Source organism: Martes martes, assembly GCF_963455335.1.
Source record: "Martes martes genome assembly, chromosome: 7".
Classification (NCBI taxonomy): Eukaryota; Metazoa; Chordata; class Mammalia; order Carnivora; family Mustelidae; genus Martes; species Martes martes.
The window spans coordinates 38,182,052-38,195,159 of NC_137894.1; the positions used below are offsets into that span (position 1 = coordinate 38,182,052).

At 35.6% G+C, this 13,108-nt stretch overlaps 1 protein-coding gene across 3 annotated transcripts in view; it reads left to right on the forward strand.

Annotated features, from left to right (window-relative positions):
- Window positions 1-13,108, forward strand: part of TCF12 (transcription factor 12) — a 378,601-nt gene that overhangs the window by 184,539 nt on the left and 180,954 nt on the right. For all 3 annotated transcript variants that reach the window (XM_080807423.1, XM_080807424.1, XM_080807422.1), the window contains one exon: window positions 11,123-11,225. In XM_080807423.1, coding sequence (XP_080663549.1) covers window positions 11,123-11,225 — 103 coding nt within the window. The remainder of the gene's footprint in view (window positions 1-11,122; window positions 11,226-13,108) is intronic.

A 13,108-nucleotide genomic window follows, 5' to 3' on the forward strand; every position in this document is an offset into this window, starting at 1 on the left:
ACGTACTACTGAAGTGTTCATAGCAGTCTTATTTGTAATGGAGAAAAGTGGGAAGCAAGCTAAATGTCATTGAAAGGGGAATGGATAGATAAATTGTGGTATGTTTATAAATAGAATATTATATAGTAGTGACATGTATATACCAGTGCTACACGTTTTCAACATGTGTTAGTCTTACATATTGAATGTTAAGTGAGTAAAGAAAAAGGGATACTATTTAGACAACATTTTGAAACATGCAAAATGGTGCTATATGTTAGGGAATGTGTATATGTAATAGAAGTATTAAGTAATGCATGAAAGCAATAAAAAGACAAACTTAGGATATTGTTTACTTCAGAGGGGAATTCGAGAGAATTCCATAGGGGTTGAGCTGTATTGGCAATGTTTTATTTGTTGATTGGTGAATATGTAGCTATTTATTACATACATTTTTACGTATGTAAACTAGTTTAGAAACATTTAAAAATTGGGGGAAAATGTCAAAATGAAATTTTGCATTTCATTTGAGGTAAAATGGGACTCTTTTTTTTTCCCACTTACTTGATGCTATTTCCGTATAATTACCCATTTTCTACAATGAAAGTACGGTACTTTAATCATGTTAGAGGAAAAACTGAAAAACTTATCTTTTTTTGAAAGCAGTAAATGGTTTTCATAGAAATTTTAGAAAATGTAGACAAGTAAAATTTAAAACTCATAATACTTACAGTTTCTTGTCTTTTTCTTGTAAATTGTATAGAGGTTAAATATTATTCTATATACTAATTGACTTTTGCTTTTATTTTTCTCACCTAATACAAAATAAACATATTCAACAGAATTTAACATATGGAACTGGTGTTTTAAAATTATTTAAAAACATGTTATTGTATGCAAGAACATTGTTTTGCTTATTGGTAGGTATCTGTTCTTCTCACAATTAATTATCGCTTCTTTTTTTTTAATTTTTTAAAATTTTTTAAGATTATTTATTTATTTATTTATTTGACAGACAGAGATCACAAGTAGGCAGAGAGGCAGGCAGAGAGAGAGGGAGGAAGCAGGCCCCCCGCCGAGCAGAGAGCCTGACGCGGGGCTCGATGCTAGGACCCCGGGATCATGACCCAAGCCGAAGGCAGAGGCCTAACCCACTGAGCCACCCAGGCGTCCCTAATTATCGCTTCTTAATGCAAGAATTATTGCGGCAATGTTATTTGTTCCTGGCTTTGATTTATTTGAATTGATCTCACAAATAGCAAATATTTAAAGTTTTTAAAAAGATTTTATTTATTTGAGAGAGAGAGATATCATGAGCATTTGAGAGAGAGAGAGAGAGATGAGCAGGGGGAGGGGTGGAGAGAGAAGCAGGCTCCCTGCTGAGCAGGGAGCCCAATGCAGGACTCCATCCCAGGACCCTGGACCACGACCTGAGCCGAAGGCAGACGCTTAACCCACTGAGCTACCCCTGGGCCCCAAATATTTAAAAATATTTATTGAACAGTTATTTCGTGCTTCATCATAATCTGTTGACATACAGTAGTAGAAGATAAAAGCTTTAAAATATGTAAGAGTCAGACATTTACTGCCTGAGCCATCCAGGTGCCCCAAGTTTGTAATTTTTTAATAAAACTTTTATAGGGGCTCCCAAGCACCTGCCTTTGACTCAGGTCCTGATCCCAGGGTTCTGGGATTGAGCCCCACATCAGCTCCTCAGTGGGGAGTCTGCTTCTCCTTCTGCACCCCCTTCATGTTTGTGCTCTCTCTCTCTCTCTCTCTCTCAAATAAATAAAATCTTTTAAAAAGAAACCTTTTATAGGTGTAAACTCAGGATGTTAATTTAGGAATAAACTAAATTAACAGGTGTCTTAAAAATTTTATACATGTTGCACAATGTTTTATAATATAATTTTTTAAGGTAGAGAATTTTCTAATTGAGTTTACTTTTCATTGTTTTTCAAATTTTTCCCCTCAATGGAGCATCTGTTTCTGAACTGGAAATAAGTTAGTCTCTGTTAGTTTTGCCAGTTAATGAGAAGCAGCCAAAATCTAAAGATTAGAAACCATCAACAGAATAGTATGCTTCTTGTCTGAAGTTACTGTCTGTAGTTTTGGTGAGAACCACATAGTAGGTGGAGCTAAAACTAAAGAAAAAAAAAAAAAATTGGAACCTCCTCTATGTAATATTTCCTGTATTCTTAGAAACATCAATCCTTGTGGTGCTGCTTATTTATAATATCACAAACTAATATAACAACATTATTCTTAATTTACATTTTGCCCTTGAATTTTATATATAAAATAGTTACAGTATAGATGTGTTAATATTTTTTAATAAACTAATTTACGTTACATCCTTTTGTACTCGTAGTACAAAAATGTTCTTCACTTTTTATGTTTCATGTGTTAATGGATTTATGATTTTGATATAGCCATTCCTGAAGAGTTAACTTCCAAAATCTGTAAGAAGGATGGTAATTGAGAATTTAGAATCGAAAAACCTAAAAGATGGAGACCTACAGTATGGGAAAATATTAGTCAGAATGAAGTGTCTTAAAAGCACCAAAAAGAGATTTGCTCATCTTTATTGAACTTCATATCAAGGAAATTTACAAGAACTTTAGGAGCAAGACTTTTTTTTTTTAATATTTTTTATTTATTTATTTGACAGATCACAAGTAGGCAGAGAGGCAGGCAGAGAAAGAGGGGGAAGCAGGCTCCCTGCTGAGCAAAGAGCCTGATGCGGGGCTCAATCCCAGGCCCCTGGGATCATGTCCTGAGCCGAAGGCAGAGGCTTTACAAACCACTGAGCCACCCAGGCACCCCAAGACTTACTTTATATAGCATATGATACTGGTACAGAATAAGAGGGAAGCTTTTTATTAGAAGTTAATGATTCAGAGTTTGAGTCCATCTGTTTGTCATCTTGGTTACCCTAAACTTTAGTTTTTTAATACATAAAATGAGAATCTTGGCTATATTTGCCTCATAGTGTTAGTTTTAGAATCCCCTGTGAGTTTATTATGAGGTGTATGGCATTTTTATTAATTTCAGCGAGCCCAGTCCCTCACTTCCAGATCTTTAGCAAAACACTCAGCTTAACTAATGTCTCCTCATCTGTATGGTAGATAAAATGAGTGTGAACTATATGGTTTGTTAGGGCTCTAAAATCTTACGTACCATCTGTATTCAGTAATATATTTTTTACTTTTCCCATTTCAATAAACTTTTTCCTGTTATGCCTAGAGATGTTTTGATTTCTCCACATAGAGAAGGAACTTTGAACAGATGAAATATAGAAACCTTTCTGCTCGTAAACTTTCAAACATGACAAAGCTATAGGTTAGAGCAAGAAAGCATCAAATCTGCTTCTAACAGATGACATTAGCAATTACTTGGATACATTTGTGAACATGAGTAGGCTCACTTAGAACTGAACCCGTATGTACTTTTTTTAGGTGATCCTCTGGGATCTCACATTCAAAAGTAATTTATGTCCTTGTACTAAGCAGTGTTTCATGTATCCATCATATTTTTGGAGAATCCTTTCACCTCTCAAAGAGTTTGATTCTCCCTCCCCTCCTACCCAAGACAATTCAAGACTTGCTGTTCAGTCTGGTGTTACAGTATTTGTATGAAACCGCTTCCTACCCTTCATTAATTAAAAAGTTACCTGGAGGGGCGCCTGGGTGGCTCAGTGGGTTGAGGCCTCTGCCTTCGGCTCGGGTCGTGGTCTCGGGGTCCTGGGATCGAGCCCTGCATGGGGCTCTCTGCTCGGCGGGGAGCCTGCTTCCTCCTCTCTCTCTGTCTACTTGTGATCTCTGTCTGTCAAATAAATAAATAAAATCTTAAAAAAAAAAAAAGTTATCTGGAGGGGTGCTTTGCTGGCTCATTAGGAAGAGCATGTGACTCTTGATCTCAGGGTCAGGGTTTGAGTTTGGGAGTAGAGAATACAAAAGAAAGAATAATAATAATTAAAAAAAAAACTTTTAGAAGTTACCTGGAGGGGTTATTCATCCTCAAGAAAAGTTTAAACACATGGGGTACCTGGGTGGCTCAGTTGATTAAGTGTCTAACTCTTGATTTTGGCTCAGTTTGTGATCTCAAGATCATGAATGAGCTCAGGTCCTGTGTCAGGCTCTGTGCTGGACATGGGACCTGTTTAGGATTCTCTCTCTCCTTCTGCCCCCCCCACCCTCACACTCTCCTCTCTCTTTCTTAAAAAAACAGAAAAAAGAAAAACTTACCTAATGACATGCAAAATTCTCTGCTGGTCTCTTTTGGAATCGTAAAGAGGAATAAAACATTTTTTCCCTTTAGGAATTTATGAATCTGGATGACAAAATCTATTTCTCTGTCAAGAAAATTTATTATATATTAGCATCTGACCTGTTAAAGGATAACAGAACCTTAACATACTGAATATTAAGTAGCTTTTTCATATGTAGGCCTGATTAACAGTGTTAGTTTTTCACTCATTCATTAAATTAATAAATTTTATTTTTAATACTGTGTACCCATTAATGTGCTTGTCACTTAGTGGTAGAGTACCATGATAGAGACACAGTTCCTGCTTTCAGATAACAGACTACTGTGATCGAGTCAACTCACTTCTCTTTTTCATGGGTATATTTTAACTGAGAGAGATAATCACATTCAAGGATTAGCTTAAAAAATATGACATTCTTTGTCTAGACATTTATTTTGGTAATTTATCATAGGGGTAAATAAATACAATAAGGTCACCTGTTTTCTTTTAAATTTCATTTGTTTTATTTCTGCATGGTTTTATTTCCATTTTACTTCTCTTTGAGATGTAACCACCCATTTGTACCCAGGTCTGGACCAAAGCTTTCTGATGGCTTATGGCTTTTAGCTGATTCTACTGGCTTTGATTACATAGAAGCTAGAGGATTTCAATAGCTGGTGTGAAATCTTGTGGCTCTTTGAATACCAAAGTCTGTGGTTTCTTAATTCAATCCAGTTAAATAAACTGGTACTTCATCAGCCTTCTTTCTGCTACTTATTGGGTGTTCTGTAGAAAAGCTCATTTAGCCTTTTTAATATCTAAACCCCTGCAGCATTATAAAAATTTAGCAGCTGAAATCTCCAATCTGTCATTTATTGAGCAACTGCTATATATGTGCCAGCCATTGTTCTGAGGATATAGTCATCAAAAAAAAAAAAAAAAAAAAAAACCAGACACAGTCCCTGCCTTCTCAAAATTTCTTTGACGTAATGACTTCTAAGTGAAATGATAAAAATGATGATGAGTTTTTATTGTGTGCTTACTATGTGCCAAGCACTTTTCCATTTACTACAATATATTAACTCATTACTCCTTACAACAACTTGTGAGATGAAGGTAGTACTTATTATTATTCTGATTTTATGGATAATGAAACTGAGGCAAGAAAAATTACTTTGCCCCAAGTCACACAGCTAGCATGTGTGGATGAAAAGATGGAATTCACATCTGCCAGTCTGGCTCCAAAACTTCCACATTTATCCACTACACAGTACTGTGCAATTATAACAGATAATTATGGTATAATTTAAATGGATAATTAAATAGGTAATTTCAGTAAGTGTGAGCAGTGATATAATGGAAATTCTTGCTGTTGTGGGAGCCTAGAATGAATTCACCCAATTTGGTCTTATTAGGGTCTGGGAAAGAGGGGAAGCTTTTCTGAGAAAGTAAATCTTTATTGAAATAGACTTTTCCCACCCCGCCCTTTTAAACTATTGAAAAAAATTGGAAAGCATATTTCAAAATAGGATTAGACACTAGTTTTCATACAAAGAAATAACAAAATAGGTTAGAAAAACCAGGAATCTGTTCTCCACCTGGGGAGGTACTCTGGTGATTACACTTTATTTATTGGTTGGGTGAAATAAACTTTTTTAATGAGCTGTTTAAAAAATTATCCAGCGGTAAAAAGTTCTTATATTTTTGAGGAGACAAATAAGAATAGAGTATTATTATGTAAATAAATAATACTAGGTGCTTTTGTTTTGTTGTTTGTGGTAGAAAATATTTGATTTACATGCCATTTAAATTAGTTTAAAAATGATAGCAGATTTGATTGATTACTTCAGGTCTACTGTCACATTGGAGCAGGGATTACCATTTCTGAATTCTGTACCATGAAAAGAGCATAGAAAAAAGTACTAAATGCATTTTTTATAGAACATGTTCCACAATACAAAGGTTTGGCAGAGTGTTATGCATTCAGATGAAGCTGTTTAGGATTTGCAAATTAAATTGCAATTTAGATAGATTTTTAAGTATGAAGTTGAACAGTTTTTGTAACCTGTGCAATGACTGATTTTGTCAGTTATTGATATTTTGAGTTCTTTCCATTTTTTTAAAGATTCATCATTTTTGAGAGAGAGAGCATGAGAGCACAGGGTGAGGGGACAGAGGAAGAGGGGAGAGAGAATCTCAGGCAGACTCCCCGCTGGTCAGAGCCCAAAGCAGAGCTCAATTCCATGATCATGACCTGAACTGAAATCAAAAGTTGGACACTTAACCAACTGAGCCACCTAGGTGCCCCCTCCATTTTTATCATAAAACGGGAACAGTAATTTTTTAGGGTGCATTTGGAAGTATTTTTGACTAAAAATATTATGACAAAAGCTATATGATAGATGAATCTGGTAATATTGCATATTCTTCATAATGTAGTGTTTATCATCTCTCATATACAATAAGTCTCATGGTTATTTTAGTATGAAAATGGTTATTTTCATAGTAAATCCATTTTACAGAATTCAAGATCTGAATTAGGAGCTGTAGGGGATCAGGTTTGACCATTTTTATTAGCATAGTAACGCTCTATCAATTTAAAATATGTACCATGGTTGTTCTGTATTTAATGATCTTACTGGTTTATTTCCTTTTCATTATATCCTTTTCATTCCAGAATTGAATATAGCATTCATTTGTCAATTCCATTGACTGATGTACTTGGGCTTCATCTTAACAATTTCTTGATTTGTTTTTGTTCCTTTTGTTTTACTCTAACTCCTCCCTCGGGCCAGTCACCTTCCTCTTATTTTCTCCACTCTTTAATATTCTGGCTGGCCCCTGTATGAGTCCTCTATCTTCCTTACTGTTCTGTTATCCCCATACTGTATTATGTTATGGCAGTCTTCTCTTTTGCCATGTCTACTTATGAGCATCCATCCTCATTGCCTAACTCTATGTGGTACTCGGGAGTCTTCTGTTTAAACACCAGGTTAACTAACTTCTTCCATTAAAGCTCTATTTGACATCTGTTGTCTACTTAAAACTATATGGAGGAATATATACCTACATACATAAAAATAGTTTGTTACTCTAATTGCTTTAGATTTTTTGGTGAACTATGGGATTTCTCCCTAATTATTCTTACCTTGAAACTTCTGACATTTTAATGTGGTTCTTATTTGAGGGAGTGATGGTACCTGGCTATTACGTTCCAAGCCTTGAATTTTTCCTGTCTATAAGTGAAAGAGATCTTTATTTCCAGATTGTCTTGGTTCTTACTACTTGAAGTGTGGTCTGTGGACTGGTAGCATCACATCACCTTTGTGGTAGAACTGCAGAATCTCGGGCCCCACTCTAGACCTTAAGGCTCTTAATCTGTATTGTACCATGATCTCTAGTCAGTTGATATGAATATTGAAGTTTGCAAAGCACTGTTATAGGTATCAACCAGTTAGTTGACACATTATCATGCTGACAGAGACTGTACTTTTCTAGAACCAATCTTAAACATGTGACAAAGTGATCTTATTTAAATGTTTCTAAATAGCATTGTAACTTTTCATCATGGTTCACAAAAAGTTCTGTTCTGGTGGATATCACTACTACTGTGCAGAAGCAATGACAGGAATAATCTCGAAACAGTAGCCAGTTTGTCTTTGAAGTGAGTTTTGTTGTGTGCTAGATCCAAAACTATGACAGCCATCTATAAGCCCGTTTTCTTTGTTCTGTCCTCTAGCATCAGTTTGCATCTGTGGATGAAGATCTGTCTTTTTTTTGCTTCTTGGGCTGTGACTTTTCAAGAAAATTGTATGCATTAAGATGAACCTTTAAGGGGCGCCTGGGTGGCTCAGTGGGTTAAAGCCGCTGCCTTCGGCTCAGGTCATGATCCCAGCGTCCTGGGATCGAGCCCCGCATCAGGCTCTCAGCTCAGCAGGGAGCCTGCTTCCTCCCTTCTCTCTCTGCCTGCCTCTCTGCCTACTTGTGATCTGTCTGTCAAATAAATAAATAAAATCTTAAAAAAAAAAAAAAAAAAAAGATGAACCTTTAAGGTGCTCCTGGGTGGCTCAGTTGGTTAAACGTCTGTCTTCAGCTCAGGTCATGATCCCCCCGGGGTCCTGGGATGGAGCCCCATGTCTTGCTCCCTGTTCAGTGGGGAATCTGCTTCCCCATGCATTCTCTCTCTCAAATAAATAAAATCTTAAAAAAAAAAAGAAAAGATGAACCTTTCAGGTGTAGGGGAAAATAATCAAATTTCTAGTAAATTTTTAGTCTTACATGAGCAAAAATTAAGCTTTACAGAAATTTTATATGTTGGTTAATCATATGTGTATACAATTTATGAATAAATAGGTAATAATGGCCCATATTCATATCTTCCTTGTATGTGATGAAAAAAGTTTATAGACTACTTCTCTGTAGTGCGGTATGACAATCCCAGATTTTCTGAGTAGACTGGGAAATAATCTTTTTTTTTTTTTTTTAAAGATTTTATTTTATTTATTTGATAGACAGAGATCACAAGTAGGCAGAGAGGCAGGCAGAGAGAGAGGGAGGAAGCAGGCTCCCTGCTGAGCAGAGAGCCCGATGCGGGACTCGATCCCAGTACCCTGGGATCATGACCTGAGCCGAAGGCAGAGGCTTTAACCCACTGAGCCACCCAGGCGCCCCTGGGAAATAATCTTGTAGTAAATTCTGTACTATGTCCTACAGCCTGTGGATGTACATTTTGTATGGTTGATCGTGAAATAATTTCTGTGTTCTCTGAGCACATATTAATGGGGGCTTAGAGATAAATATGCCCTATGTTAACTGTATTACACGTAATCTGTGAAGTTAATATACTGTGTGTGTATAATCATTTGGTGATATCCTAAAACTTAGATCTATTTGTATACTTCTGCTTTAGGAGATAGTTTTAAAAAAAACTTGAATGTTTTTATTTTTATGATCAGGAAGGAAAAAAACGTTCTTTTTTGGTACTTCAAAAATGAAGAGTTCTGAGAGCACACAAAATTAATCTTTTATTATTCTTTTGCATTTAAATGAAGGTGAACAATGTGGCTCACCTACAAACACATTTCTGTGGGCGTTTTTCTGGAGTAATATCTTTGTTTAATGATGGTAAACAGTATTTCAGTGGGTGTTTTGTAGGTTTTAATGCCTTGTTTGGACTTAAATACCTAAAAGTGACAGTGGGAGGAAGTGGCAGAAAAATACCCAGATGTCTGTGAGATAGTGATATGTCACTTAGCACCTCAAGAGTGTTAAGTTTTAAATAACAGAAGTAAACTCCAAAAACTGACCTTCGCTAGGAGCCATTCTGTTTTGTACAGCTTCTGCTGCGTGTGGCTGTGACCGAGGAGACTTTCGTTGTGGTTACCAGAGGACACCCTTGTGGTCATAACCAAGTTGTAAATGTCACCAAGATTCTTCTTGAATGTCTATCACATGTGTATCAGTAATTCTAAAGTAGATAAAAATGAAACAAAGATTCATTTGGGAGTTAGCACTCCCAGAAGGTTAGTTTTAAAACAGAACAGCAGAAGGAGTTGTGACATGCATCCATAAGCAATTGTAATGACTTGACAGTTATTTAGCCCTCAGTTCCTAGCCCTGTGGTTGAACTGACAGCATGCCGGCAAAGGTAGTGAGGCCTGTTTCAGCCCCATTAATGTCTTCTTGAATGTTAGCCTGCGGTCGGGGTAATGATAAATGTTCAGTGATTGATGATTTTATAGTCCCAGGGGATTCTGCGTGATCTCTGGTTTCTGTGAGCCAAGGCAGTTTGCTTCCCTGTTTGGGCCTCTAGGAAGTTTTTCTCATCTTTACTAAAATCATTTTAAGTTAGCAAAAGTGTAGATATCACCTGAGGTTTAACTAACCAGGATTCAAAGCCTTTTTTAAAAACAATATGATTCTGTACTTAGTATGTGTTAAGAGTTAAAAACTATAACAGTTCTTAATCCACAGAGCTTTTATAACATTTACTTGTAACCTTAGTATCTTTTTTCCTCCTTTGTTTTTTTTTTAAACATGTCTTAAGTTATAAAGAGAAATTTAGTAACAGCTATTTTGAAATAATAACATTAACTTTAATATGTTCATGGTGTGTGCAATTTCATCTTCAAGACTCAAGAATTTAAATCAGCTGTTTTTGTTTTTGTTTTTTAAGATTTTTTATTTATTTATTTGACAGAGAGATCACAAGTAGACAAGAGAGGCAGGCAGAGAGAGGGGGGGGAAGCAGGCTCCCTGCCAAGCAGAGAGCCCACTGTGGGGTTCGATCCCAGGACCCTGAGATCATGACCTAAGCCGAAGGCAGAGGTTTAACCGACTGAGCCACCCAGGCACCCTAAATCAGCTGCTTTTAACAAATGTTTTCCTTTTTACATGGTTCAGTTTTTCTAGTAGTCTGTCTTGTTATACTAGTATTGTTAAATATATGTTTGCCATTCAGGAAAAGATTCATTTCTAGTATATTGATTGTGGATTATTTTTAATATTTTAATTTAAACTTGTAATTACCTCTTAATAGGTAGGGTTTGGAGACTGAGGAGGGAAGGTAGAAATAAATATTTTCCTAATTTATTACAACTTAAAAGTATATTTTCTTAGTTTATCCTTTTTTTAAAAAATGACCTATAGAACTTTTTTTTTGGCTGTAACGAGTTCATAGGGCTAATTTTCTTTAAGATCATTAAGAAAATACTTTAAAACCTTAAAAGGAATAAAAGGAGCACTTCTGTTTAGATTTTCAAGTAATGAACAAGGAACTTGGTTAGGAATGACCATTTGTAAGTCTGTATATTAATTAGATGAGTGTCATTATGCTCAATTAGCAGGGCTGCCAAATAATCTCTTTAATAATCTGGTCTTTTTTTTTCCCCCTAGGGTTTTACAGACAGCCCTCATTACAGTGATCACTTGAATGACAGTCGATTAGGGGCCCACGAAGGCTTGTCCCCAACACCTTTCATGAACTCAAATCTGATGGGTAAGTTGGTAATTCTCTGCAAGTAGTCTTTACAAAGCCTTTTTGGTCAGAGACATTTTTTAGTCCTTTGTCCAAGAAATACATGTAAGTATCTAGAAAAAAAAGTTCTTGTGTTTCTAGGGGCATCCGGGCTTTCCTTGTTCAGCTCAATTTGAGGAGCAAGCATTCAGAAATATCACTGGTACCAAAAAAAGGAAGCAGCATTGTTTTTAAATTTGGCAGTGTCTTTGTGATATCAGGCATTTTATGTTTTCTGCTTTCTGGGCAAAGAAGCATTTTGGGACATTTATAATTTACTATTTGTCTTAACAGTCGAATCTATATGTGGCAATTAAAAATATGATAAAGGATTGATTTTAAGCAGATTTTACTTATGTTGGACAATATTTCTTTTGGCACTATTTGATTAAAACTTAATAGAGCATTTAGATGTTGGCAGCATTTGTTTTAAGCACTTGGGTTCATATTGGGGATTTTGAAGTTGTGTTCTGCATTAATGAAGTTGTACTTTGAAGGATACTACCTACCACCTAAACCGGATTATTATATTTTGGCGAAACCTTTAGGTTAGCTTTTCTTTTTATTTCTCTCTTCTCCCTGCAAAACACGTATCACTCTCTCCCTTACCTCTTTCTTTCTCATGTGAAAGTTTATAGCTGTTCAAGCTGAAGTGACAAGCCCAAGCTTTTTTCACCGCCTAGTTTGGGTGCCCTTTTTTTTTTTTTTTTTTTAAAGCAACAGTTTTACCTTTTTGCAGAACCTGATTAAAAAGAACCTGTGTTTTATACCATTATTTTTCCTTCTTGCTTGTGCTGGTCCTGGGAATATTAGAAAGCTTTGTTTAATCTGTTTTACTTGTTGTCAGTGGCATCGTGTAAATGTGGAAGTTTGTGTAATTGACATTGATTTCATTACTTACTCTGTTTCTTAAGGACGTGACCTATATTATGGTCTTGGAATTGTCTTTTTAAGACACAGCCATGCTAAACTAAGTGGATTATCCAAATCCAAAATCCTGGTGGTCTGCAATTTCTTTATAAATGGTTTTGCTTTGCACAGTCTTTGTTTAATTCCCTTATCCTCTATAAAGTGTTGAGGAGACTGTCTGATATTCTAGTGTGGATTTTGCCTAAAGCAGTTACCACTTTCAAGCCAGAATCATTGAGTATGACATAAGAGTTAAAAATCTAATGAGCAATAAAACTTGTGTTTAAAATGACAGTTTGTTTTAACATAAATGCAAATGGAAATCATATCATCCCAGGTAAAAATCAGAATTAAATTGAGAACAAAATAATTATCCTTGCACTTAGTTGGGGAAAACTTTTTTATCTTTTTAATTTTCTGTTGAACTTACTATCAAAGTAAAATAGATGTGACACTCCAAATAATTTCATTCTATAGTATATCTTTTCCCCAAGTAGCATTTAATTTATTGTAATATGGTAGAGCAAACTCAGTCAGTGTTTTTGTAATTTCAGATTGAACTAAGCTTTCTTAATTGAGGCTATACTTCTTAAACGTGAAAAATCAGAAATTGCCCTTTTTAAAATGTATGTGTTTATATTTATTCTTAGCTCACAGTTACGATTCTTAAGCCCAGTAGAATTGCATCATTAGCATAGCTTTGAGCCAAGGTGACTGTTAAAATTGTGGGGATAAGTGTGGGAATTAAATGAATAAGAAGTATGCATGTCAGTCACTTGGTCTGAGCATCTGTTGGCTAAAAATATTTCTGTAATTCAGTTTGAGGTAACATTTTCTTAAAGACAGAGCAGCTATGAGTGTGTGCTTGTTGGTTTCTTCAGTTTATAGATAAGTATTAGAATACTTTTAATAGTCATGCATACCCTGTGTATTAAATCAGCATCTAAAATAAGTCT